Source organism: Salvelinus namaycush, chromosome 19, assembly GCF_016432855.1.
Source record: "Salvelinus namaycush isolate Seneca chromosome 19, SaNama_1.0, whole genome shotgun sequence".
NCBI lineage: Eukaryota > Metazoa > Chordata > Actinopteri > Salmoniformes > Salmonidae > Salvelinus > Salvelinus namaycush.
This window is the reverse complement of record NC_052325.1, coordinates 23,052,172-23,076,519: the sequence shown is the minus strand read 5'-3', so window position 1 is coordinate 23,076,519 and position 24,348 is coordinate 23,052,172. Positions and strand designations below refer to the sequence as shown.

The 24,348-nt window shown below is 41.0% G+C and overlaps 3 protein-coding genes and 1 pseudogene across 3 annotated transcripts; 2 read left to right on the top strand and 2 right to left on the bottom strand.

The window, feature by feature from the left end:
• Positions 1-7,081: 7,081 nt before the first annotated feature.
• On the bottom strand, positions 7,082-8,434 carry LOC120064242 (gamma-crystallin M2-like). The gene is made up of 3 exons (XM_039014676.1): positions 8,426-8,434; positions 7,982-8,224; positions 7,082-7,357 (listed from the first exon to the last, which is right to left on the bottom strand). The coding sequence occupies exons 1-3, from the start codon at positions 8,432-8,434 to the stop codon at positions 7,082-7,084; spliced, it is 528 nt and encodes a 175-aa protein (XP_038870604.1).
• A 2,680-nt stretch (positions 8,435-11,114) lies between these two features.
• Positions 11,115-12,900, top strand: LOC120063942 (annotated as a pseudogene).
• Positions 12,901-14,106: 1,206 nt separating this feature from the next.
• LOC120064236 (gamma-crystallin M3-like) lies at positions 14,107-14,872 on the bottom strand. The gene is made up of 3 exons (XM_039014669.1): positions 14,858-14,872; positions 14,490-14,738; positions 14,107-14,388 (listed from the first exon to the last, which is right to left on the bottom strand). The coding sequence occupies exons 1-3, from the start codon at positions 14,870-14,872 to the stop codon at positions 14,107-14,109; spliced, it is 546 nt and encodes a 181-aa protein (XP_038870597.1).
• A 2,930-nt stretch (positions 14,873-17,802) lies between these two features.
• On the top strand, positions 17,803-18,667 carry LOC120064239 (gamma-crystallin M3-like). Its single transcript, XM_039014672.1, has 3 exons — positions 17,803-17,811; positions 18,041-18,289; positions 18,386-18,667. The coding sequence occupies exons 1-3, from the start codon at positions 17,803-17,805 to the stop codon at positions 18,665-18,667; spliced, it is 540 nt and encodes a 179-aa protein (XP_038870600.1).
• Positions 18,668-24,348: the final 5,681 nt, after the last annotated feature.

Below are 24,348 nucleotides of genomic sequence, written 5' to 3'. Positions count from 1 at the left end.
TAACTCCTTTCTAACCCATTAAAGTAATTTAAATTCATGAAATATACCCCTTGATTTAGAAGAATTATGCATTTTGCATCATAAGCGGATGATATCTGTATTTTGAAAGTTACATATCCTGAACTTTTTTGTGAACAAATACAAAAACCAAAAGAAAGACAGAGGTTCATCTATCATTTGAACACAATGTTTTAATTTGATTAATAAATGTGAAATAACAGTTATGATTATTAACAGGCATGTAGTGAGGCAACTCTAAAAGTTCTGAATGCGGCGGATGGACCCCACGTTAGGGTGTTTGGTGTTCCACTCGGCGAAGCGGCGGTACACTGCCCTCTCCAGCAGGTGCTGGCGGCCGTGGTACTTGGGGTGCTCGTAGAACACCCAGGCGCCGTCCATCACATTGCAGGAGTGCACCTCGCGGAGACGCCAGCGCTCGGGGAGGTTAGGCTTGTCTTCTCTGAACTCCATCAACTGACCGGCAAAGTCAGAACGCTTGTAGAGGCGGATCCTGAACATGCCAGAGGTCTAGAATACAAAGAGGGAACAGAGAGGGTACTTGTATTTATTATGGATCCCCATTAGCTGCTGCCAAAGCAGCAGCTACTCTTCCTTGGGTCCAGCAAAATTAAGGCAGTTTATACAATTTTAAAACATTGCAACACATTCACAGATTTCACAACACACTGTGTGCCTTCAGGCCCCTACTCCACCACTACCACATATCTACAGTACTAAATCCATGTGTTCCCACTCTCCACCCGGATGGATTTGCAGCGGTGGCTGAAACTGCAAACCAATATGGCAGAATACAAACAGTGTAGCTATTCCCTCTGTAAGGCAATCAAACAGGCAAAATGTCAGCATAGAGACAAAGTGGAGTCGCAATTCAACAGCTCAGACACGAGACGTATGTGGCAGGGTCTACAGACAATCACGGACTACAAACAGAAAACCAGCCACGTCGCGGACACCGTCTTGCTTCCGGACAAGCTAAACACCTTCTTCGACCGCTTTGAGGAAACGACGAGACAGCCTATAGGGAGGAAGTGAGGGCTCTGGGAGTGTGGTGCAAGGAAAATAACCTCTCACTCAACGTCAACAAAACAAAGGAGATTATCGTGGACTTCAGGAAACAGCAGAGGGAGCACCCCCCTATCCACATCGACAGGACAGCAGTGGAGAAAGTGGAACGTTTCAAGTTCCTCAGTATACACATCACTGACAAACTGAAATGGTCCACCCACAGGAGGCTGAAGAAATGTGGCTTGGCACCTAAAATTTGCTTTTCTTTCAAAAGCAAGGACATTTCTAAGTGACCCCAAACTTTTGAACGGTAGTGTGTATATATATTTATTTTTTTATAAAAAAATATATATAATCTACTTGCAGTGAAGCCACTCAACATTTACATTACATTCAGTCATCTAACAGACTCCATCCAGAGCGACCCACAGAAGTCCCCAGGGTCAACGCCCTGCTCAAGGGCACGTTGACAGATCTCCCATAAGGTCAAAAACGGAGACCCGAACAAGCGACCTATAAGCCACCGGCCCAAGCTCCCAACCGCCAGGCAGCCAGCCCTCCAAGCTCCATCCCACAGTTCCCCAGGAGCTGCCCATCAATCCTCCCCCCCAATCCCGAGATTTAAAAATAATAATAAAACAACTCCATTCCTAACCCTCAAGATGGAAATCTTACACACTGTGGCCTTTTTCTCTGGGAAACATTCTGTGTTTTTACTTCTTGGATTTCTTGAATTCACCTTTCGTGGTATACAGTAACTGTAATTATGAAAACATATTAATATTTACTTAGATATTGACCACTTTGTTTATAATATGTGCACTTTGATATAAAAGTTCCATGCTCTTCCATAACAACCATGTGACCTCAATCATCCCCCGAAACAAACTCATGTTTATCAGGTATGAGCAGGTCGCAGTTGTAAATGAGAACTTGTTCTCAACTGGCCTACCTGGTTAAATAAAGGTGAAATATATAAATACATTTGACAACTTTATTGTAATCCCACCATGCGACTGCAATCATCTTTTTCCAGTGGCTCAGAATTCCAGTGGCAATTCTCTTCAGTAGTTCCTTTTAGAATTCCATGATGCTGCAGATGGAGCCCACAGTGGCACACAGAGCTCCTTACTTGGTGTAGGAACAGTACTCCCTTCTCTCCAGAAGGTACTGGCGGCCGCGGAAGTTTGGGTGCTCGAAGAAGACCCAGGAACCCTCCTGGACCTTGCAGGAGTGGATCTCGGGGCTGTGGCAACACTCCTGGACTGAGGGTTAGGTTCTCAGTCATCTCCAGGGACTGGCCATTGAAGTTGGGCTTCTCAAACAGACTCAGCCTTTATCATTCCACATCGTCTTTGGTCCCCACGTCTACATGACATACTGTACATTTCTGATGACCTGACAGGAACTTATACAGTCGTTGAAGCCCATCCAGTGCTGGTAGTCTGCGTACCCCCGGGGTCTACAATGTACTGATAGCCCATGTAGTCGCAGCGCTCATAGAGGACCCATCAGCCGCCCTCCACCTGGCAAGAGTTTCATCAAGAAAAAAAGCCATGCAGGTCAGCGGAGTCTCCTTTGGATTCGATCGCCCCTGAAAGTTTCTGTCTTCTGTTGGAGGAGAAAAGACAGTTGGTCACAATTCTGAATTCTATAATATAGTTCCAGAATTCCAGAACTATGGAACTATGGACGTAGAAGTATGGAACTATGGAATTAGTACTATGGAACAGGTACTTATTCATTAAAGGAAGCTTCACCAGAACACATCTCACCTTCTTAATTTCTTGAGTTCAGAACACCAGGCGTAGTGAACAGCACTAAAGCTCAGGGTCTGCAGGTATCCTTTTTATACATGTTAGAGACACTAACACCAAGCACATGGTTAGCACCAAATTAATCAGATATTTCAATCAGCTATTCAAATATTTATGTAGGATCAACGCATTGTTCAAAAGCACTGAATCACCGATCCACACACAATAGCAGGTGGAAAGTGCCAAACCTCAGTCAGTTAATGTGGGATCAAAACCAATCTAGGGCCATCAAGGCCAGCTGGAGATAAACATGGACCATAGAAATCTAATGAGTAACACTATACGTTTTAACCCATGAAAAGCCATGTCATGATGCATTTAGTCTAGGACTTATTAACAGGCTCTTAACAGGCTGTCTGTATCTAATGCACAACAAACTAAATGTTACAAACAGTACTTCTCTGTTAAAGTACAGGATTTTTCTGCATAGAAAAGTATTGGACGGGTCGCCTAAGTTAGTATACTGTATATACCTGTATATAAAAAATCTGAATGGTAAAAGGTTTTCAGTGTAAACTTAAATAACAAAAAACAGATATACAGTATATAGAAAAGATAATAGACCAATATATTTTCATCTTTGAGAACTTATAATTATAAAAACTAGACAGTCACAGAGAATTTTAAATTCCCAAAATGATCCATTCAGGAGTATTTTTTTCCATGGCATGGGGCCCCCATTGATTTTGTTAGAATGTTTGAGTCACTCCGATAGCATAAGAACATGGCATAAGCTATGACAAAATGTGTAGAATTGCAGGAAACTAGCTTTAAAATAGCTAAATGTTCTCTATGCGGCCAAGAGGGCCTCTAAAACGTTCGGTTGGCGACCGCGCTAATGGCCAAGCCCACTGCCACACCCCGCAACGCCCACCACCTAAGCCCCATTTTGATCCAGAAATAAACCCTGACAGTATCCCTTAATTTAGATAATCCTTTATATTTACATTGAAATTACTATTAAAACGTGAAGAAATTTAACATTTAAGAAAACGTTAGTTAGGCCAGTCGTACAGAGTCATAAAGGTAAAATCCTAATGAGGCCAAATATGATTCTCTATGCAGTTCATACAGTTCATGCTAATGCATTCTTTACTCAGTATGCCAACTGTTGGCATTCATGCTGTAGTTGATGAAACCATCAATTATGTTGTGTAGAGGTAAAAGGTGGCATTGATTTCTGCAGTCTCCCTCTGCATTTTTTTCATCCATATACTGTAGCTCCGTTTCAAACCAAAGCAACTGTGTTTAAAGTATTTAACTTGCAGAAAAGCCCACCAGCACAACGCCAATGTAACCGATGTGAAATGGCTAGCTAATTAGCGGTGGTGCGCGCTAATAGCGTTTCAATCGGTGACGTCACTCGCTTTGAGACCTTGAAGTAGTGGTTCCCCTTGCTCTGCAAGGGCCGCGGCTTTTATGGCGCGATGGGTAACGATGCTTTGTGAGTGACTGTGGTTGATGTGTGCAGAGGGTCCCTGGTTTGAGCCCAGGTTGGGGCGAGGAGAGGGACGGAAGCTATACTGTTACATTGATGCTGTTGACCCGGATCACTGGTTGCAGCGGAAAAGGAGGTCAAAAGGGGGGTGAGTGTAACCGATGTGAAATGGCTAGCTAGTTAGCGGTGGTGCGCGCTAATACCGTTTCAATCGGTGATGTCACTCGCTTTGAGACCTTGAAGTAGTGGTTCCCCTTGCTCTGCAAGGGCCGCGGATTTTGTGGAGCGATGGGTAACGATGCTTCGTGGGTGACTGTTGTTGATGTGTGCAGAGGGTCCCTGGTTTGCGCCCGGGTCGGTGCGAGGGGATGGTCTAAAGTTATACTGTTACACCAAGACAGATTTCTAACAACATTAGTAAGGCGATACAGTTCTATGATTCTGATTGTAGCTAGCTTCAGCTATTGGTTAAGTTATTCATTTTATTTGCACTGATTTACAAAATGGTTATAGACAGATCCAGGATCAACACAGCTTAATGACGATCCAGGCTCAACATAGCTTAATGACGATCCAGGCTCAACATAGCTTAATGACGATCCAGGATCAACACAGCTTAATTAAGATCCAGGAGTTAGATCAAAGTGAACTTGTTTCACAGTCAGAACATTGTAATATGATCCTGGATAAAGCAGTAATATTTACTGTAGTACATCACATTGAACATGTAAACTGTCACAGCGACTTATGTATACATCCATCAAATTACTTAAGCCATTCATTGTATTGTAAATTCCTTGTTTCTTGACTTGAATATTAGATGTGGTGTGTGTTTGTTGTTCGGATACATAATGGAAACACTTGAGTAAATGAGGGAAACAAAGTAGATTGAAAGCAAGTGCTTTCATGAAGGTGTGTTCATGATGGTGTTCTTCGGCTTGCAAGCCTCCCCTTTTTCCTCCAAACATAACGATGGTCATTATGGCCAAAAAGTTATATTTTTGTTTCATCAGACCAGAGGACATTTCACCAAAAAGTATGATCTTTGTCCCCATGTGCAGTTGCAAACCGTAGTCTGGCTTTTTTATGGCGGTTTTGGAGCAGTGGCTTCTTCCTTGCTCAGCGGCCTTTCAGGATATGTCGATATAGGACTCGTTTTACTGTGGATATAGATACTTTTGTACCTGTTTCCTCCAGCATCTTCACAAGGTCCTTTGCTGTTGTTCTGGGATTGATTTGCACTTTTCGCACCAAAGAACGTTCATCTCAGGAGACAGAACGAGTCTCCTTCCTGAGCGGTATGACGGCTGCATGGTCCCATGGTGTTTATACTTGAGTATTATTGTTTGTACAGATGAACGTGGTACCTTCAAGTGTTTGAAAATTGCTCGCAAGGATGAACCAGACTTGTGGAGGTCTACAATTTATTTTCTGAGGTCTGATTTCTTTTGATTTTTCCATGATGTCAAGCAACGAGGCACTGAGTTTGAAGGTAGGCCTTGAAATACATCCACAGGTACACCTCCAATTGACTCAAATGATGTCAATTAGCCTATCAGAAGCTCCTAAAGCCATGACATAATTTTCTGGAATTTTCCAAGCTGTTTAAAGGCACAGTCAACTTAGTGTATGTAAACTTCTGACCCACTGGAATTGTGATACAGTGAAATCTGTCTGTAAACAATTGTTGGAAAAAATACTTGTGTCATGCTCAAAGTAGATGTCCTAACCGACTTTGTAGTTTGTTAACAAGTTAACAAGAAATTTGTGGAGTGGTTGAAAAACGTGTTTTAATGACTCCAACCTAAGTGTATGTAAACTTCTGACTTTAACTGTATAAAAATGCTGGTCAGGCCATTATTTTTGCAAATATCTTGTCTACCATGGCTATGGCCCTATAGGATGACAATGCCTCCATCCACAGGGCACGATTGGTCACTGAATGGTTTGATGAGCATGAAAATTATGTGAACAATATGCCATGGCCATCTCAGTCACCAGATCTCAACCCAAATTAACACTTATTGGAGATTCTAGAGATGCGCCTGGGACAGCGTTTTTCACCACCATTAACAAAACACCAAATTATAGAATTTCTTGTGGAAAAATGGTGTTGCATTCCTACAACAGAGTTCCAGACACTTGTAGAATATATGCCAAGGTGCATTAAAGCTGTTCTTGTTCATGGTGGCCCAGCACCCTATAAAGACGCTTTATGTTGGTGTTTCCTTTTATTTTGGCAGTTACTTGTACATTCCTTTGTTCAGAGACTTTCCTTAATCCAATTCTTACTGAACTGTGTTGTGTGCTAATATGATATGGTATTCTAGGTCTTTGAGTGGTACAGTAACATTCTGATTCATTGTAATGTGTCTTGAATTTAAACATGCAGGAGTCTCCTGTTATCATCCAACTTTTCATTATGACTTGTATTGTATGTTCATTTTTATTGTTAACCTTTACGGAATTGTGTAAATACTTCTTTCCTTGGAGGGCAATAGACTATCATATATTATTCTATTCTGTTATATTCTGTTCTACAGTTGATGAAATGCTAGCAAAGATTACTAAAGAAAACTGAGTAAGTAGATCTACTGGTGTTGACGTACATGTGTGCCCTGTGTTGATATCCATGTCAAAGTAATGAAGACAGCAGCGTTTGTGCGGATTAGACAGGGTTTTATTTGTTGGACTGCAACACTCTCACACAGAGGTGGGTGTCATAAGAACGGCAGAGAGGTTAATGGGGAAGGATGTTGTCGTAGGGCTCTAGAACTAAAACACTAGGAGTCTTAGGATTCTAGAACTCTGTGATCCTGCGGAAGGAGCCCACGACAGGGGAGGTGGCGCCCCAGTCTGTGAAGTTACGGTACTCTCCGCGCTCCAGGAAGTACTGCTGCCCCCTGTAGTTGGGCAGCTCATAGAAGACCCAGGCACCGTCTATCACTACAGCAGAGTGGAATTCACAGAACTTGAAGGCTTCATGGACCGATGGGCAGTCTTCGCTCCACTCTGCCATCTGGCCAGCTAAATCTGGCCTGTCATAGAACCTGATCTTGTAGGAATTTCCATAGACCTGCAAAATAAATACAACCAAAAATACATAAATGCCAGTATCCCTAATTAATAATATAAAAGTAATCACTTTAATTATTTAAATTGCCATTACTCTGTATGTTCTTAACAATATTAGGCCTTTGGAATGCCTCTTTAAATAGGTTTCTTGGCTGTTGTCCTGGTTTCCTTCAACAATTGATGTGCATGGGCATGGACGTGAGGGAAACTGCTGCCAAAACATGAGCCTTTTATCTCTCCTTATTGTCTGTTGGCTTTTGACTGATCATTGCCTGGTTGGTGCACCCTGGGGCATTCCATTCACTGCCCTGCATCCAAATCTGGTCAGACACTTTTTAACATCCTAATTGCCAAAACCCAAATATACAAGTGTAATATAAATGACAAGTTTATGATGTCTCTGATATAAAATGTAGAACATTTAAGATCTGGGAAAGATCTGTCAAAAAGCAAAAAATGCTGGAAATATAGCAAATCAAGAAACAGCGCAGATTATCAACTTCTTGCCTCAAGTCGTCAGTATCTATCTACTGACACACGTCCGATCCATCAGTGCCATCTTCAAACTTAACGATAGAGTTAGTAGGCTTACAGTTTGTAGCCTACTATTGGTAGGAAGGCTTACATTTTTAATAGAGCGACAGGATCTGATGTTGTCGTTGAAGCCCATCCACTGCTGGTGGTCAGGGTACTCCCCAGAGGTCAGCACGTACTGGTAGCCTCCGTAGTTGGGGCGCTCGTACAGCACCCAGCAGCCGCTCTCCACCCTGATGGAGTTACAGCGGCTGAGGTAGGAGTGCAAGTCTGGGCAGTCGCTGTTGCACTCATAACTACGACCTTGGAAGTTCTTCTCCTCAAAGAATACAATCTGGAAGAGAGAGGGAGAGAAAGAGAAAAGCCTGGTAAGATACAAGCCAACCTGGCTGTCACGATTGCTCTTCTGGCGAAGCTGCAATACTGCAATACATAACAACGCTGCTTGAAGTTACAGAAGTTACAAAAACCTAAAGTCTACTTTTTTGTAAAGTTTTAAATGTATTCTTGTATATAATCCAAAGGCTCTTCTTACCTTTCCCATTTTTTTTATTGTTATTGTTCACCTCCCACTCACCAGCAGCACTGCCGAGGTTTATATCCAAATCCAGAATGTGCCGACAAGGGAAAAGCCTTTGTTAACTAAATTAGCCTGATTTGCATATCATCAAAATGGTTTGTTCAAGTTTGATTTCCCTTTGTCCCAATGTAATGGCTCTGTATCAAAGAATTGCCAGAACTGTGATGTGAAAGTTATAAAGGCCAAGTCTCCCAACCTATCCCCTAAATGCGTTATATGGATTGCTTTCAATCAGTCCGCTATCAAGGAACCTTGATTGGTTTCTATTGGCGTCTAGTATTGTGTGATCTATAATCGTTTTTTGGGAGGGTGGAGATTTAATTTTGTCTTGAGCATGATGTTCAGGATCTGTCTTGTTTTGCAACTGTCTGGTCTCATCGTCTGAAGTTGTAGAACGCTCTCGTCTCATCGTCTGAAGTTGTAGAACGCTCTCGTCTCATCGTCTGAAGTTGTAGAACGCTCTGGTCTCATCGTCTGAAGTTGTAGAACGCTCTGGTCTCATCGTCTGAAGTTGTAGAACGCTCTGGTCTCATCGTCTGAAGTTGTAGAACGCTCTCGTCTCATCGTCTGAAGTTGTAGAACACTCGTCTCATCGTCTGAAGTTGTAGAACTGTCTGGTCTCATCGTCTGAAGTTGTAGAACTGTCTGGTCTCATTGTTGAATGATCAATGAAGGATTCGGCAGGTAGCCTAGTGGTTAGAGTGTTGGGCTAGTAACTGAAAAGTTGCAAGATCGAACCCATGTGCTGACAAGGTAAAAATCTGGTGTTCTGCACCTGAACAAGGCAATTAACCCACTGTTCCTAGGCCGTCATTGAAAATAAGAATTTGTTCTTAACTGACTTGCCTAGTTAAATAAAGGTAAAAAAATATATATATATGTTATGGTAACAGACACAGCATCTCAAGGGGAAAAGGGAATCAAACGGCCCAAAAGCATCAGGCAAGCAGTTATTCAAATAATTCTATGATGGAACAAGGCAAGAATGTCGAGGAGAAAGATAGCCTAACTAATACAGAGGTACACACATTTCACACGCTCAAACCAATCAGGGATCTGCGGGATGAGAAGACAATATTGAATGTACTTGAAAATTCTGTTGTAATCTCAGGTCGAGGTCCGAATGGCTCCTTTCAATAATCTATGGTTGATATTTGATCTTCGTCCACTGAGATCGAGACTAAATCAATCTCAAGGCGATATCAAAGGACTAGTGAAACGGAAGTTAGGCAGCAATGCTTTAGCCCAAAGTTCTATGTGTGCTACAGAGGTTGTCCAGGAGGGAGTCCCCTGTGGGGACCGGGACAGTTTCTGAAGGACATGAATAATGTCCTTCACAGGATTTTATCATTTTCCAGGGCTAGTTCCTTTGTTATTAAATGGTGGCCATTTGACGGTTGTCAGTAATCTGATTTTGAAAAGGAGGAAGATGAGGAAGAATGGTTCCCTCTCAACTGGGTGTCTTCCTGGATGAGGTGAAGCCATGGAAGAAGAATGGAGATCTTCCTCCCCCATGAAGAGGTGTCTCCTTATTTGAAGTTTGTTTGTCCTTCTCCATCTTGGTGTCGACTGTAGATTGGGAGGAGGTGTCCTTCCTAGTCAGTGGCGCGGCATGAAGTCGCTACAGCTCTAACGACTGAACTTTCATCCCGAAAGTAGTTATCGAGTCATCATTTAGTAGTAATTGATGTGTTCCTTTTGAGACTTTCGCTGTGCTCTTAATTTACAGTAGATACAGAGGAATGAGCATGCCAATGGATTGTTAACAAAACTGTCGGAAATGATTGATGACATGACACAACATGAACTCCGAACCAAAACAAAGATATTTTCTCAGGTTGCAAGTGTGACCACTATGACATTGAAGAAACTATCTTTCAATGAATGTCTCACTCGGATTGTGAAATAGTATTGACATATTTCAAGAATGACAAAGGAACTCCTCTGAGCTCTGTGCAGAGTAGAGAGTTTCTGGATGACTATATAGGGACTTTGTGACTCCGTTCTATAACAAAACGATGTGAAAAATGTGATTAGATATATTAACTCTGAATCTAAGGCTGTATTACTCCGTTGACTATTTCTAAACAAACAATGTATAGCTTCAACATGTTTAAAACTGTCATGCCGTTCTCATGGACTGTCTCTTTTAGTTATACTGTAGATCTGTCATTCTCATTGAAAGCAAGCCAAGACGCGGTAGATCTGTTCTGTGTACTATTTCTATGCTTCCCTTTTCCTTTCTGCGTCTTTTACTTGTTTTGTATATCTGCTTCAAACAGCTAAAAATACAATATTTTTGGTTTATGCAAAATATATTTCAAAGCGGTTTAGATGGTACAATGATTCTCTACACTATACTTGCTTGTTTTGTCACATAAACTGAAATTAAGCGAACTACTAGAATTTCAGCAACCAGGAAATGGCGGAGCGATTTATGCATAGAGCACCTTTAATTTCTTGAACCACTGTTGGCATTTTGAAGCATGCCCTTGATTAAAGCCACAAACATTGGCTTTGTATGGGGGATGGGGCTGGGAAAATGTAACCACAGAGCTATGGATGCCAGGGTTGACTGTCCATGAGATTGAAATGATAGGTTTGAATGTTTACAAATACTCACATGACAACACAAACATAAACAATGGCGTAAAACAAACTTATATTTTTCATTATTATTGTGGAAAGACATTTGCACTGTCAGTTCCCACATATTTAGGTCACTTGTGGGAAATGGGACTGACGTTTGTATATCTCTTGAGAAAGAGAGCAATTGATTCAGTATAATATTGGCAGTTCAATGTTTAAACTCACTTTCCTGAAATGTGCTGATTATTATCATAATAAAAACCAGCGTTTTGTGTTTTTGTATAGCACTCCTAGACGGTAGACTCCTAAAAGGTAGACTCCTAAAAATTAGAGTCCTAAGCGGTAGACTCCTAAAAGGTTTACTCCTAAATGGTAAGAAATGGTCTCTGTTCTCTACATTCCTGCTTCCTCCGTGTGTCTTCAGCTGGTCCTCAGTGCCATGGGAACTCCTTTATGGTAAGTCACGATAGTACAAAAAGATTTTATGACGATTGCAGACCTGCTTATTCATCAGGTTCCAGAACATGTCAATAACAAAACCCCGTTGCTGTCCGTATAAAAGCCCCCTGGCAGCTCCAGGTCGTTGGACAGAATCCCACAAACAACATCAAACATGGGCAAGGTATGTACAGATCAGCCAAATGTGGGTCAACTTGTCAGTCCTCTAACGCAGCACAGTCATATTCATCTGGGATTCAACTAATGGAAAAGAACAGCAGACAGCTTGAAATGGGATCAAGATAAACAAAGATGGATAATTAGATCATTACATAGTCGGGTGACTGTCTTTTCAAGCATGATGAAAGCAACAGCTTAGTGACACTAATCCTGTGTATTAGTAACAAAACTTCACAGAACTTCAGCAAACAACTTGAGAAAGTGAATTGAACCTTTGATGTGTGGTCTCTTTCAGATCATTTCTACAAGGACAGGAACTTCCATGGCCGCTCTTATGAGACCAGCCAGGACTTCCTCGACATGTCCTCCTACATGTCTCGCTGCCAGTCCTGCAGGGTGGAGAGCGGCTGCTTCATGGCGTACGAGCGCCTCAACTTCATGGGAAACCAGTTCTTCCTGAGGAGGGGAGAGTACTCAGACTACATGCATATGACTCCTGCCGTATGATCCCTCAGGTAGGAGAAAGGCTCAGTGATCCATATAACTCAATACAATATCTCTGGGGATATTTTATAATCTGTGTATTTCTGCTTAAACCAGCTTGATTTGATTTATCAGGTTCCCCATTAGCCTACGCCAATGACGACAGCTAGTCTTACTGGGGTCCGACATATAGCGAAAAATACATTAAAGACAAAAAACTTTACAATTGACATACTGTAACTGTAATATCCTATATACTGTATATTGGTTTGGCTTGCTTGTGTTGTTTTATAAACTAATGTGATTTTCTTCTGGGAAATTCCGATCTGTGCTAGGATGCAAAACCAGTGACTTTCTGGTTACTGGCCCAACACTCTTAACCGCTAGGCTACCTGGCACACTTTAATTGGAATTACAGCTGTAAAGGAGTGGTGATTATGAGCATGATTTATTTTGCACAACAGCTCAGAGGATCCTTCAGGATGAGAGTCTACGAGAAGGAGAACTTCGGAGGTCAGATGCACGAGATGATGGAGGATTGTGAGTCCTTCCAGGACCGTTACCGCATGGCCAACTGCGAGTCTGCCCAGGTCATGGAGGGACACTGGCTGATGTACGAGCAGCCCCACTTCAGAGGCAGGATGATTTACATGAGGCCCGGAGAGTATAGAAACCTCAGGGAGATGGGAAGAAGCGGAATGAGATATAGTTCTGTGAGACTCATCATGGAATCCTGTTAAATCTTTTCATTTGTAGCCCTTTTCAATTGTGAAACACGTAGTGGAAATGCAATAAAATACCATCTAAGAACATTTTTGTATCTGCACACCTTTATTGTAAATTATTATGGTTTTTGACGTATTTTCAGATTTATTTAGAATTTAATGAATGACTTTGGTTGTTCCTCTCAACATACAACTGAAAATGATTTGTCCATTTGTCTGTAGTTGATTCCCCAAGACAAACCTTGGGTATTTAGTTCCCTTACTGAGATACTTCATCGATATGTTTTGTCAGCATTATATTATTCAAGTCAATTTATTGATTAAAAAAATTGGGGTTGCTTCAGATGTGCTATAAAATCAAACATCACATTTTAAGTGGAATATAACATAACGTGACTTATCAATAACATTTAAATACCATTTCAATCACATTCAGATTATGTATCACTGTTTGAATAAGCATTGGATCAAAACAAAATGACCAAATGGCATAAAGTTATGAAAGACTATTTCAAATACAGTTGTATTACTTATGGATAAATTAGATTTTCTGACAGCACAGCTCTTTAGAGGAGAAAAAATACCAATGCAAATGTTGTAGCTACTATAAAATAGGTGTACATATATTTGTTTTTTTTGTTTAGATTTTTACTCAGATCATTGGACTATGCACTTAGCCTTCAAGAAACAAATGGAAATATGTTTTGTTTGCCAGGCTTAGCTTACATTGAACAATAAGGGTCCAAAAACTAAGTGCTTGGAACCTTACTATTCTCTCCATATATGCCATCCCTTTGAAATAATAACCCATAAACATTGAATGCCATTTCATTGCTATGCAGATGAAAGACAAATCTACTTGTCAATACAATCAGATGATACATTAAAGACAAAGTATTTTCAGCACAAGCTACAGCCAGTGAGTTGATTGTTCCTTTAGGTATACAGATTTATCTTTTATTATCAATATGTTCTCTCCTTTTTTATGATGCCCTCTGCAATGCTATATATTTGATAGCAATGGTGCTTGGCCCTCTTAATTGATGCTTTTAGGTATTTTCTCATTTTCACAGATCGAATAAATGTTGTATACCATGTCATATCATACCTTATACAATGTAAGTTATATTTCAGAATGAAGAGGTATGTGATGATCAAGTAAGACAAATACAGTAAATAGTGTTTTTGCACATTTATTTGAACAATTGGCAATCAGATGATTTAGCATATGTCGGTGATACGCCTCATGCTCATGAACCTCATGCCCTTGGCCCCCATGCCCATATCCTTGAAGCTCTTGTACTCTCCAGGCCTCATGTACATCATCCTGCCTCTGAAGTGGGGCTGCTCAAACATCAGCCAGTGGCCATCCATAACCTGGGCAGACTGACAGTCAGACATGCGGTAACGATCCTGGATGGAGTCACAGTCATCCATCAGCTCCATGCTCTGACCTCCAAAGTTCTCCTTCTCGTAGATCTTCATTTTATAGGATCCTCTGTGCTGTTGGTGGAGAATTGTATTAAATTGTATTAATTCCAAAGTATGACAGTTTTAGAAGCCTACTTTGTAATTTAAAGGAAGAAATGCTATTTCTTCCGTACCATGGGGATCATACGGCTGGACCTGATGCAGTCGCTCTGGCTCATGCCCATCAGGCGCTGGTTGTCGGGGTACTCTCCTCTTCTGACCAGCATCTGGTGTCCCATGAAGTTGGGGCGCTCGTAGACCATAAAGCAGCCGTTCTCAACCCTGCAGGAGTTGCACCTGCTCAGGTAGGAGGACATGTCGGGGCAGTCCTGGCTGGTCTCATAGGAACGACCCTGGAAGTTCTTGTCCTCGTAGAAGATGATCTGCAGAAAAGTTTTTAGAATGCTATACAACAGCTACGCATAATTAAGCTGCAGTAGACACACATCAAAAGCAGTCATTTAGTTGGAATGATATGAACATTTGTTTAAATGCCACCTACCCTGCCCATGGTCATGGTGGCTGTTGGTTGTTTAAACTTGACTGTAAATGCTTGTGCCACCCTTGCCCTTTTATACTTTGTTAGATGCCCACAGCATATGTAACCACATTGTGTTCAATTCCTGAGTCATCACCATGTAATCTACTGTAAACAGAAGCAGGTTCAATATGATTGGTTTTAGTAGTGTTTGCATAATATTTTAAAGAGTTAGTATACTGTGGTAAATGAAACATGTAAATGACTTACCTATGGCTTTGATGATCATGGAACGTTAACTATGATTCCTAACTCTCAACAATTCGTACATCACCTAGAAGTAGAGATGGAGGTTGGCACACTGCCAACTGTGCCAACTGAGCAAAGCAAAAAGCCGCTTCACTGAGTATTGGTCTGCCCCTATTTTTGCTACGTTGCAGGAAATAACTCTGTGATACCTGGGGTTGCAATCTCATGACACCTGTTGCTAAGATTTTCCATGTTTGGCCACCGAAAGTGCACACAATTGTGAATAGAACTTCATTGTTAGTCCTACATTGAACACTTCACACTTAAAATGTACCCCAAAAAAATAATTTAAAAAGGATTGCAGTCATTCCTATTTGTATTTGTTTTGATTAAGGATCCCAATTAGTTCCTGCCAAGGCAGCAACTACTCTTCCTGGGGTTCAGCAACATTATGGCAGTTATATACAATTACAAATATTACATGACATTACATTTCGTAAAACTTTTCACAACACATTAAGTGTGTGCCCTCAGGCCTAGGACTAAAGTACAATAATCCCTAGTCTAAGCTAAATCACTTGGAGTCAACAGTAATGTGTTGAATGCAAGCATTATGTACTATAAAAAATTATTTCAAGAGACAGAGTTATTGTAGTTCCTCAAATACCATCAACATAAGCAGGGTTGGGAAGACTTTGGGAACGGATTTAATGAAGATTGCTTGGTATCCCATCCTCCCCTAGTGCCATTATTGGCACCAAAGGAATTACAAATATTTCCATTTTATTCTATTTTGTGTTGTGCCTTTCTGACTTAAAATACAATAAAGTTCCTGAGGTTTGATATGACTATTTTTATACAGTATTGTAACGGTTTTCCTCCTCCTCGTCCGAAGAGGAGGAGTAGGGATTTGACCAAAACGCAGCGTTGTGATACGACATGAATATTTATTTAAACAAGATGAAAACTAAACAAACTTGAGAATTTACAAAATAACAAAACCGATGTAGACAGACCTGAACATGGAACTTACATAAATACACGAAGAACTCACGAACAGGCACAGACTACATCAAACGAACAAACCGAAACAGTCCCGTGTGGTGCACATACACAGACACGGAAGACAATCACCCACAAACAAACAGTGTGAACAGCCAACCTATATATGGTTCTCAATCAGAGGAAACGTCAAACACCTGTCCCTGATTGAGAACCATATAAGGCTAATTACAAGTGACCTAAACATAGAAACACAAAACATAGAATGCCCACCCCAACTCACGCCCTGACCAACTAAACACATACAAAAATAACATAAAACAGGTCAGGAACGTGACAAGTATTATTGAAAAACATGACAATTAGATGAAACATTACAACAAAGTAGGTCGAAGAAAAAATATAAATATATATATTTTTAAATAAAACAAAGTAGGTCGATACCAACAGTGATGTAGTGGTAAAAAATAGGTGGGTAAACTCTGATTGCCGGTCACGGTGAAAAAAGTACCACTCCCTATACTTTCAATGCATTTTTCTGCAAACGGTGGGTAAACTGTTGGGCAAACTGTGTTTACTTGCGTTTACCCTGCACTACACCACTGGATACCAACCTTAACCAAAGTTAGTGACTTAAAGGGGCAATCTACAGTTGCTACATCCATTTTTGTACTTATAAATAAATGATACATACTCAATGATGCTTGAAGAATATAACTTAGAAATGCCCTATGAGCTTAGTTGTCTTACCCCATCAGAACCAAAAACATAAGGTTGTTTTACTCCAATGTTTGTAAACAATGTGAATGTAAACAAACACTGTATAGCTTCAAAACATGGTTAAAACGATAATGTTGATATCATGGATGTTCCGTTGTCGCATCCATAGCTCTGTCTATGATTTTGAGTGGTTACATTTCTCCAGCCCAATCCCTCAGATTTGAATTTTTGTTTTCATTTCAGCAATGTTCTACTTGCGATGTATTAGACGGCTTGCTCAAGATTGATGTAAAAAAAAATCGACTGGGGCTGATTTGCTTGATCCTTCCTTGCTGCAGCTTTCTGCTCATCTGACCGCAGCATCTTTAACACCTATTTAACCTTAAAATTATTTCTGGTACCATCATCCGTGTCTGCAAGGTGGCCCATATACTTCCCCTTCACTCCCCCTTGAAGAATGTGTTTGTTTCATATGATTGTGTTTTGCTTTTCGTGTTTTGTGTTTGCTTTTCATGTATTGATGTGTATATAGATATGTATAGTGTAATTGATGTGTACATAGATGTGTATAGTGCAATTGATGGGTGTATAGATATGTTTAATGTAATTTATGTGTATATAGATATATATAGTGTAATTGGTGTTTATAGAAGTGTTGGGCAGGTCGTCACTGTAAATAAGAATGTGTTATTAATTGACTAACCTGTATAAATAAAGGTAAAAACAAAAAAAGACAGAGCAGTCGATACATTCGCTGCCCCCATGCACCTGTTCCCCATAGCAGCGGGTTTCAGTTGGCACTGCCCCAGATGCATACAATCTGGAATAATAACCATTTACAGACTGATTTAACAAACTTTACAGCACGCTATGCTGTGTTGCTGAGTTAGGCATTAAAAACAATGGACCATAGATCATTTAGCAATCAAGTTGAGTATAAAAGTGACAGGGGAGGATGAGTGAGCAAAGTACCAGTGTTGTCAGTGATAGGAGAAATCATGGGCAAGGTAGGATAACTATATCTATTGTGGACTTCCATGGGTAGGTCAAAGTCTGCACTGACACGAACAATTCAATACGTTATTAAGTAAAAATCATGTAAATTCTAAAATACAGAAATGTGAGTGAACACACCTAGATGGAGTTCACTTTTATGTAAGTGATCATATTTGAGTTACCACATAGCTCATTGAAGATGTGTATTTTAACAACTTTATAAAAACCATATCTTCCTAGATCATCTTTTACGAGGACAAGAACTTCCAGGGTAGTTCCTATGAGACCAGCAACGATTGCCCTGAGCTGACCTCCCACCTGAGCAGGTGCAACTCCTGCAGGGTTGAGAACGGTTGCTTTATGGTCTACGAGCGCCCCAACTTCATGGGACACCAGATGCTGGTCAGAAGAGGAGAGTACCCCGACAACCAGCGCCTGATGGGCATGAGCCAGAGCGACTGCATCAGGTCCAGCCGTATGATCCCCATGGTAAGAAGAGCTAATGTGTCATGGTTCAATTCAGTGTGTTGTTTATTTCATTTACCACACATAGATACGTCATTCCAATCAAATTCCCCAAAACAGCACAAAGGAAATTACAGGATGAGGATCTACGAGAAGGAAAACTTCGGAGGTCAGATGCACGAGATGGTGGACGACTGTGACTCCATCCAGGGGCGTTACCGTATGTCAGACTGCCAGTCCTGCAACGTGATGGATGGCCACTGGCTGATGTATGAGCAGCCCCACTTCAGAGGCAGGATGATCTACCTGAGGCCTGGAGAGTACAGGAGCCTGAGAGATATGGGCTTGGGCCCCATGGACATGAGAATCGGCTCCATCAGACGTATCATGGACTCCTGTTAAACCCCCATCAAGCTTCACCTAATCCTAATAAATATATGCTTCTATCTGTTGTAAGACTTTTGCTCTTTTACTCCCTTCAGAACAAGTGTTCAGTATTGTACTTGTCAAATAATGTAGACTTCATGTAGCAGCCTTAAATCAACAGATACTGCATTAAGACTTCACTTTCAACCAGATCTCGCATACTTCAGATGTACAATTCATATTTTAAAAAACGATTGTACTCTAGGTTTGAGAGATGTTCTGGTTAGGGTTCCATCCCGAGAATAAATCCCTTTTTCTCTCCGGTAACCCGGTATTTCCCGCCAAAACCGGAAATGTAATTCTAAAGCTTTATAAATCATTATAAAGTATTATAAATCATATAAATGTCAAGATTTGATTAGAGCTTTAATCAGCATGAGCATTCAAATCTGATGCTACCTGAGCCTGATGTGCCATATATTAAATACATGTTATGAGCCCTACTTTAACAACATTTAATGAGCCCAAGCCCAAAGAAGCCCAAATGATTGTGCCTTTATCCAATACATATGTGATATAGGCACATTACGCACGACAGAAAAACATAAAAGCAAATAGATGTAGCAAGCTATATATGCTCTCTTGGGTAAATACATTAAACAAGCTTCAGTAGGCTAAACATTTTGAGTGTCAACTGTATTACTGTACTGTATTGCATTATACTGTATTATATGGACTGGAATTACGCACATCATTCAAACCATGATAAAGAAGAAGAGAACATGCGAAACTGGTGCAGCACATGTTACCTATGAAGGTAGAAGTATTGGCTAGCGAATTAGATTTTAATTTTGAAATATAATTGGGCTTATTTGTATAATTAGCAGGCTGACGCATATATACAGTTGAAGTCGGAAGTTTACATACACCTTAGCCAAATACATTTAAAGTTTTTCACAATTCAAATCAAATCAAATCAAGTTTATTTTATATAGCCCTTCGTACATCAGCTAATATCTCGAAGTGCTGTACAGAAACCCAGCCTAAAACCCCAAACAGCAAGCAATGCAGGTGTAGAAGCACGGTGGCTAGGAAAAACTCCCTAGAAAGGCCAAAACCTAGGAAGAAACCTAGAGAGGAACCAGGCTATGAGGGGTGGCCAGTCCTCTTCTGGCTGTGCCGGGTGGAGATTATAACAGAACATGGCCAAGATGTTCAAATGTTCATAAATGACCAGCATGGTCAAATAATAATCAGGAGTAAATGTCAGTTGGCTTTTCATAGCCGATCATTAAGAGTATCTCTACCGCTCCTGCGGTCTCTAGAGAGTTGAAAACAGCAGGTCTGGGACGGGTAGCACGTCCGGTGGACAGGTCAGAGTTCCATAGCCGCAGGCAATGGCATTTAATCCTGGTAAAAATTCCCTGTCTTAGGTCAGTTAAGATCCTCACTTTATTTTTAGAATGTGAAATGTCAGAATAATAGTAGAGAGAATGATTTATTTCAGCTTTTATTTATTTCATTACATTCCCAGTGGGTCAGACGTTTACATACACTCAATTAGTATTTGGTAGCATTGCCTTTAAATTGTTTAACTTGGGTCAAACGTTTCAGGTAGCCTTCCACAAGCTTCCCACAATAAGTTGGGTGAATTTTGGCCCATTCCTCCTGACAGAGCTGGTGTAACTGAGTCAGGTTTGTAGGCCTCCTTGCTCGCACACACTTATTCAGTTCTGCCCGCACATTTTATATAGGATTGAGGTCAGGGCTTTGTGATGGCCACTCCAATACCTTGACTTTGTTGTCCTTAAGCCATTTTGCCACAACTTTGGAAGTATGCTTGGGGTCATTGTCCATTTGGAAGACCCATTTTCAGCCAAGCTTGAACTTCCTGACTGATGTCTTGAGATGTTTCCTCAATATATCCACATAATTCTCCTCACTCATTATGCCATCTATTTTGTGAAGTGCACCAATCCCTCCTGCAGCAAAGCACCCCCACAACATGATGCTGCCACCCCCGGGCCTCACGGTTGGGATGGTGTTCTTCGGCTTGCAAGCCTCCCCCTTTTCCCTCCAAACATAACGCTGGTCATTATGGCCAAACAGTTCTATTTTTGTTTCATCATACCAGAGGACATTTCTCCAAAAAGTATGATCTTTGTCCCCACGTGCAGTTGCAAACCGTAGTCTTTTTTGTACTTTTGTACCTGTTTCCTCCAGCATCTTCACAAGGTCCTTTGCTGTTGTTCTGGGATTGAATTGCACTTTTCGCACCAAAGTACGTTCATCTCTAGGAGACAGAACGCGTCTCCTTCCTGAGCGGTATGACGGCTGCGTGGTCCCATGGTGTTTATACTTGCGTATTATTGTTTGTACAGATGAACGTGGTACCTTCAGGCGTTTGGAAATTGCTCCCAAGGATGAACCAGACTTGTGGAGGTCTACAATTTATTTTCTGAGGTCTTGGCTGATTTCTTTTGATTTTCCCATGATGTCAAGCAAAGAGGCACTAAGTTTGAAGGTAGGCCTTGAAATACATCCACAGGTACACCTCCAATTGACTCAAATTATGTCAATTAGCCTATCAGAAGCTCCTAAAGCCATGACATAATTTTAGGGAAATTTCCAAGCTGTTTAAAGGCACAGTCAACTTAGTGTATGTAAACTTCTGACCCACTGGAATTGTGATAAAGTGAATTAATCTGTCTGTAAACAATTGTTGGAAAATGACTTGTGTCTTGCGCAAAGTAGATGTCCTAACCGACTTGCCAAAACTATAGTTTGTTAACAAGAAATTTGTGAAGTGGTTGAAAAATGAGTTTTAATGACTGTATGTATGTAAACTTCCGACTTCAACTGTACCTTTCATAATGTTTCCCCAAATGTTATTAGCCTACCTCTTCTTTCTCTCTCTGTTGTTGCTTCATTCCTTTCTCGCTTTCAACAGTTATATGAAATACGTTTCATTGTCCTGATCTTCATCATTCAAATGACAACCTTGAATAATATAATAATAATATAGGACTAGAATTAGATGCAGAAGGCTTTCACTTCTCTTCATGAAGATTGAATGGCTATGGTTCTGAATAAATAATTGCTACATCCGTGAGTTCTATTGGCTGCTGTATTTAACATTCAGCAAAAAAGAGGTTGCGTCCCTCTTCAAATTTTTTATTGATATAAGAAATACAAGAAGAAAAAAAAATGATGTCTAGCAAGCTATTCTAGTCTAGCTTTTCTGTGAGAGAGTGCTCAGCTGTGCACTGATTTAAAGCAATGATAGATATTGGAGTTATAGGCTGTTCTAAAACTCTTAATTATTTATGAAAACATCTTTAATTATCTTTAATTATGAAAACATCTTCATAATTAAATAACAAGGTGACCCCCGAATGCCAGATGGAGATGGGTAAATTAGACGTGTATTCGGTCTTTATATTACTATAGCATAGGCTACGCTGCAGCAAATGTAGGCCTACATGTCACAAGAAAAAAAAGTTACCAAGATGAGATGATAGGTCTACACATGCATAGTGAACTGCACTCCATACTGAGATGGGCTGTCTGTCCCCACCCTGAGGGTTGATGATTCATGCAGAGGCGTTAGAAAAGACATCACATGGAATTTAACTGTTCCATTTCACGCCATGCTGTTCATATAAATAATTTATTATAATTTACTGGTTTCTCACAGTTATTTATCCCGGGAAAAGGGACTGGTTTTGGGCGGTAAATCCTGGTAAATCCCGTAACCAGGTTTTTAAGCCTTGAGACAATTGAAACATGGATTGCAGTCAAGAACTGCAATGCTGCTGGGATTTTCATGCTCAACAGTTTCCCATGTGTATCAAGAATGGTCTACCACCCAAAGGACATCCAGCCAACTTAACACAACTGTGGGAAGCATTGGAGTCAACATGAGCCAGCAGGCCAGCATCCCTGTGGAATGTTTTGGACCCCTTGTAGAGTCCAGCCCAACAAATTGAGGCTGTTCTGAGGGAAAAAGGGAGTGCAACTCAATGTTAGGAAGGTGTTCCTAATGTTTTGTTTCCTCAGTATATGTTGAAGTATTACAAAAGAGAAGTCAACATGTGGTTACAGTATATGGGAAGTTGGACAACAGGTTACTGAAACACCAGACATGTTTTTGTTTGACTCGGTGAGTGTCATATTTTTGTTAGCTAACTTTTAAACTAACCCTAACCTTATCCAGTCACTAATATGCCTGACCATAAACTTAACCTAACTCTAACCTTAACCTAACCCTGACCTTAACCTAACCCTGACCATAAACTTAACCTAACTCTAACCTTAACCTAACTCTAACCTTAACCTAACCCTGACCTTAACCTAACCCTGACCATAAACTTAACCTAACTCTAACCTCAACCTAACTCTAACCTTAACCTAACTCTAACCTTAAACTGGAGCTAGAATACTAACAGTTGTCCCGCTTTCCAAATGTTCACATGTTGACATTTGAGAGTGAAAATAAGAGATTTGACTTTAATGGAGATAAATATTCATATGTAATCCAAGAGAGTTAGACTGTGTATGGAATGGACATGTTGCTGTTGTAATGCGTTCGCGAATAAGGGAGTCTGACAACGTTACTGCTGGTGTGAATGTCCAATGTTTACTTCACCATTAGCATTTCATACATGGTGCATCTTGTGTCACACTTAACGATGTCCCCATACACCCCACTTATAGTGTACTAGTTCCGGTGTAACCCCCGCACATCTATATCCCCCTTCTTTTAATTTTAAACAACAACAATGTTCAATGTATCTCACAGGCCATTGTTCAACACCCATCTGTCTTATTGCTTTGGAATGAACATAGTGGCCATACTTGGGATTGGGCTTGCTTGTCCTCCCATACGGTGTGACTATCGCCAGCTAGGAGAGCTGGCTCAGGTCAAACTGTTTCAGACACAGCTTCAGTGTCAGGGGAAGTGGGACAGGTTCACTTTTTTCTCTTTTTCCTTCACTTTTCCCTGTACTCTCCCCTTTTCCCCCCACAGTTTTGTGCTCAGGGTCCAGTTCTTAGCACCAGCAACAGGTGCCGACGGTTCCTCACATAGTTTGCGCCTTCTGAGGTGGCAACGTAGCTGTCTCTACGCAGGAGACAGCAAGCCTTCCCGGGAAAGCAAAGCAGCATGGATATTGGGCCTCTTTTTGCTGAATGCACAACGCTCCGCCAACCCGTTTGACTGAATGAGTTCAAAATCCCATGTTGAGGCAAAATTCTTAAAAGTTGTACACACAAACAGGGTTCCATTGTCTGTCATCAGACACTGGGGAACCCCATGGACAGCCTCTTCAGTTTTCAAATCACAGTGGTGCTCCTCATATCTGACAAGGTAGTCCAGTTTAAACCAGCCTGAAAACGAGTCCACCAGGACCAAGTGCATCTTACCCTGCCATCCGAACATGTCTGCAGCAGTCATCGACCAGGGAAGTTCAGGTATGTCATGCAACAGAATTAGCTCCTTAGCCTAATGTGGTTGAAGAGCATTACAGGGAGCACAGCCTCCCTCTCTATGTCAGCATACATTGAGGGCCCGTACCTAGTCTCTCTTGCTCTACATTTTGTTGTCTCAGCCCCTGGGTTCCCTTGATGCAGTTGGCCTGTATAGAATTCAGCAGCCTTTGACCCCGCAGTACTATCCCATTCTGTACTGTAAACTATTCTTTAAAGCCATAATAGGG

Coding starts and splice junctions, on each gene's coding strand:
- LOC120064239 (XM_039014672.1), top strand. Junction 18,290..18,385: donor CCAGCCGTATGATCCCCATG/GTAAGAAGAGCT, acceptor TCCCCAAAACAG/CACAAAGGAAATTACAGGAT.
- LOC120064242 (XM_039014676.1), bottom strand. Junction 7,358..7,981: donor CCTGTCGCTCTATTAAAAAT/GTAAGCCTTCCT, acceptor TTTATTTTGCAG/GTCTATGGAAATTCCTACAA.
- LOC120064236 (XM_039014669.1), bottom strand. Junction 14,389..14,489: donor CCAGCCGTATGATCCCCATG/GTACGGAAGAAA, acceptor CTCCACCAACAG/CACAGAGGATCCTATAAAAT.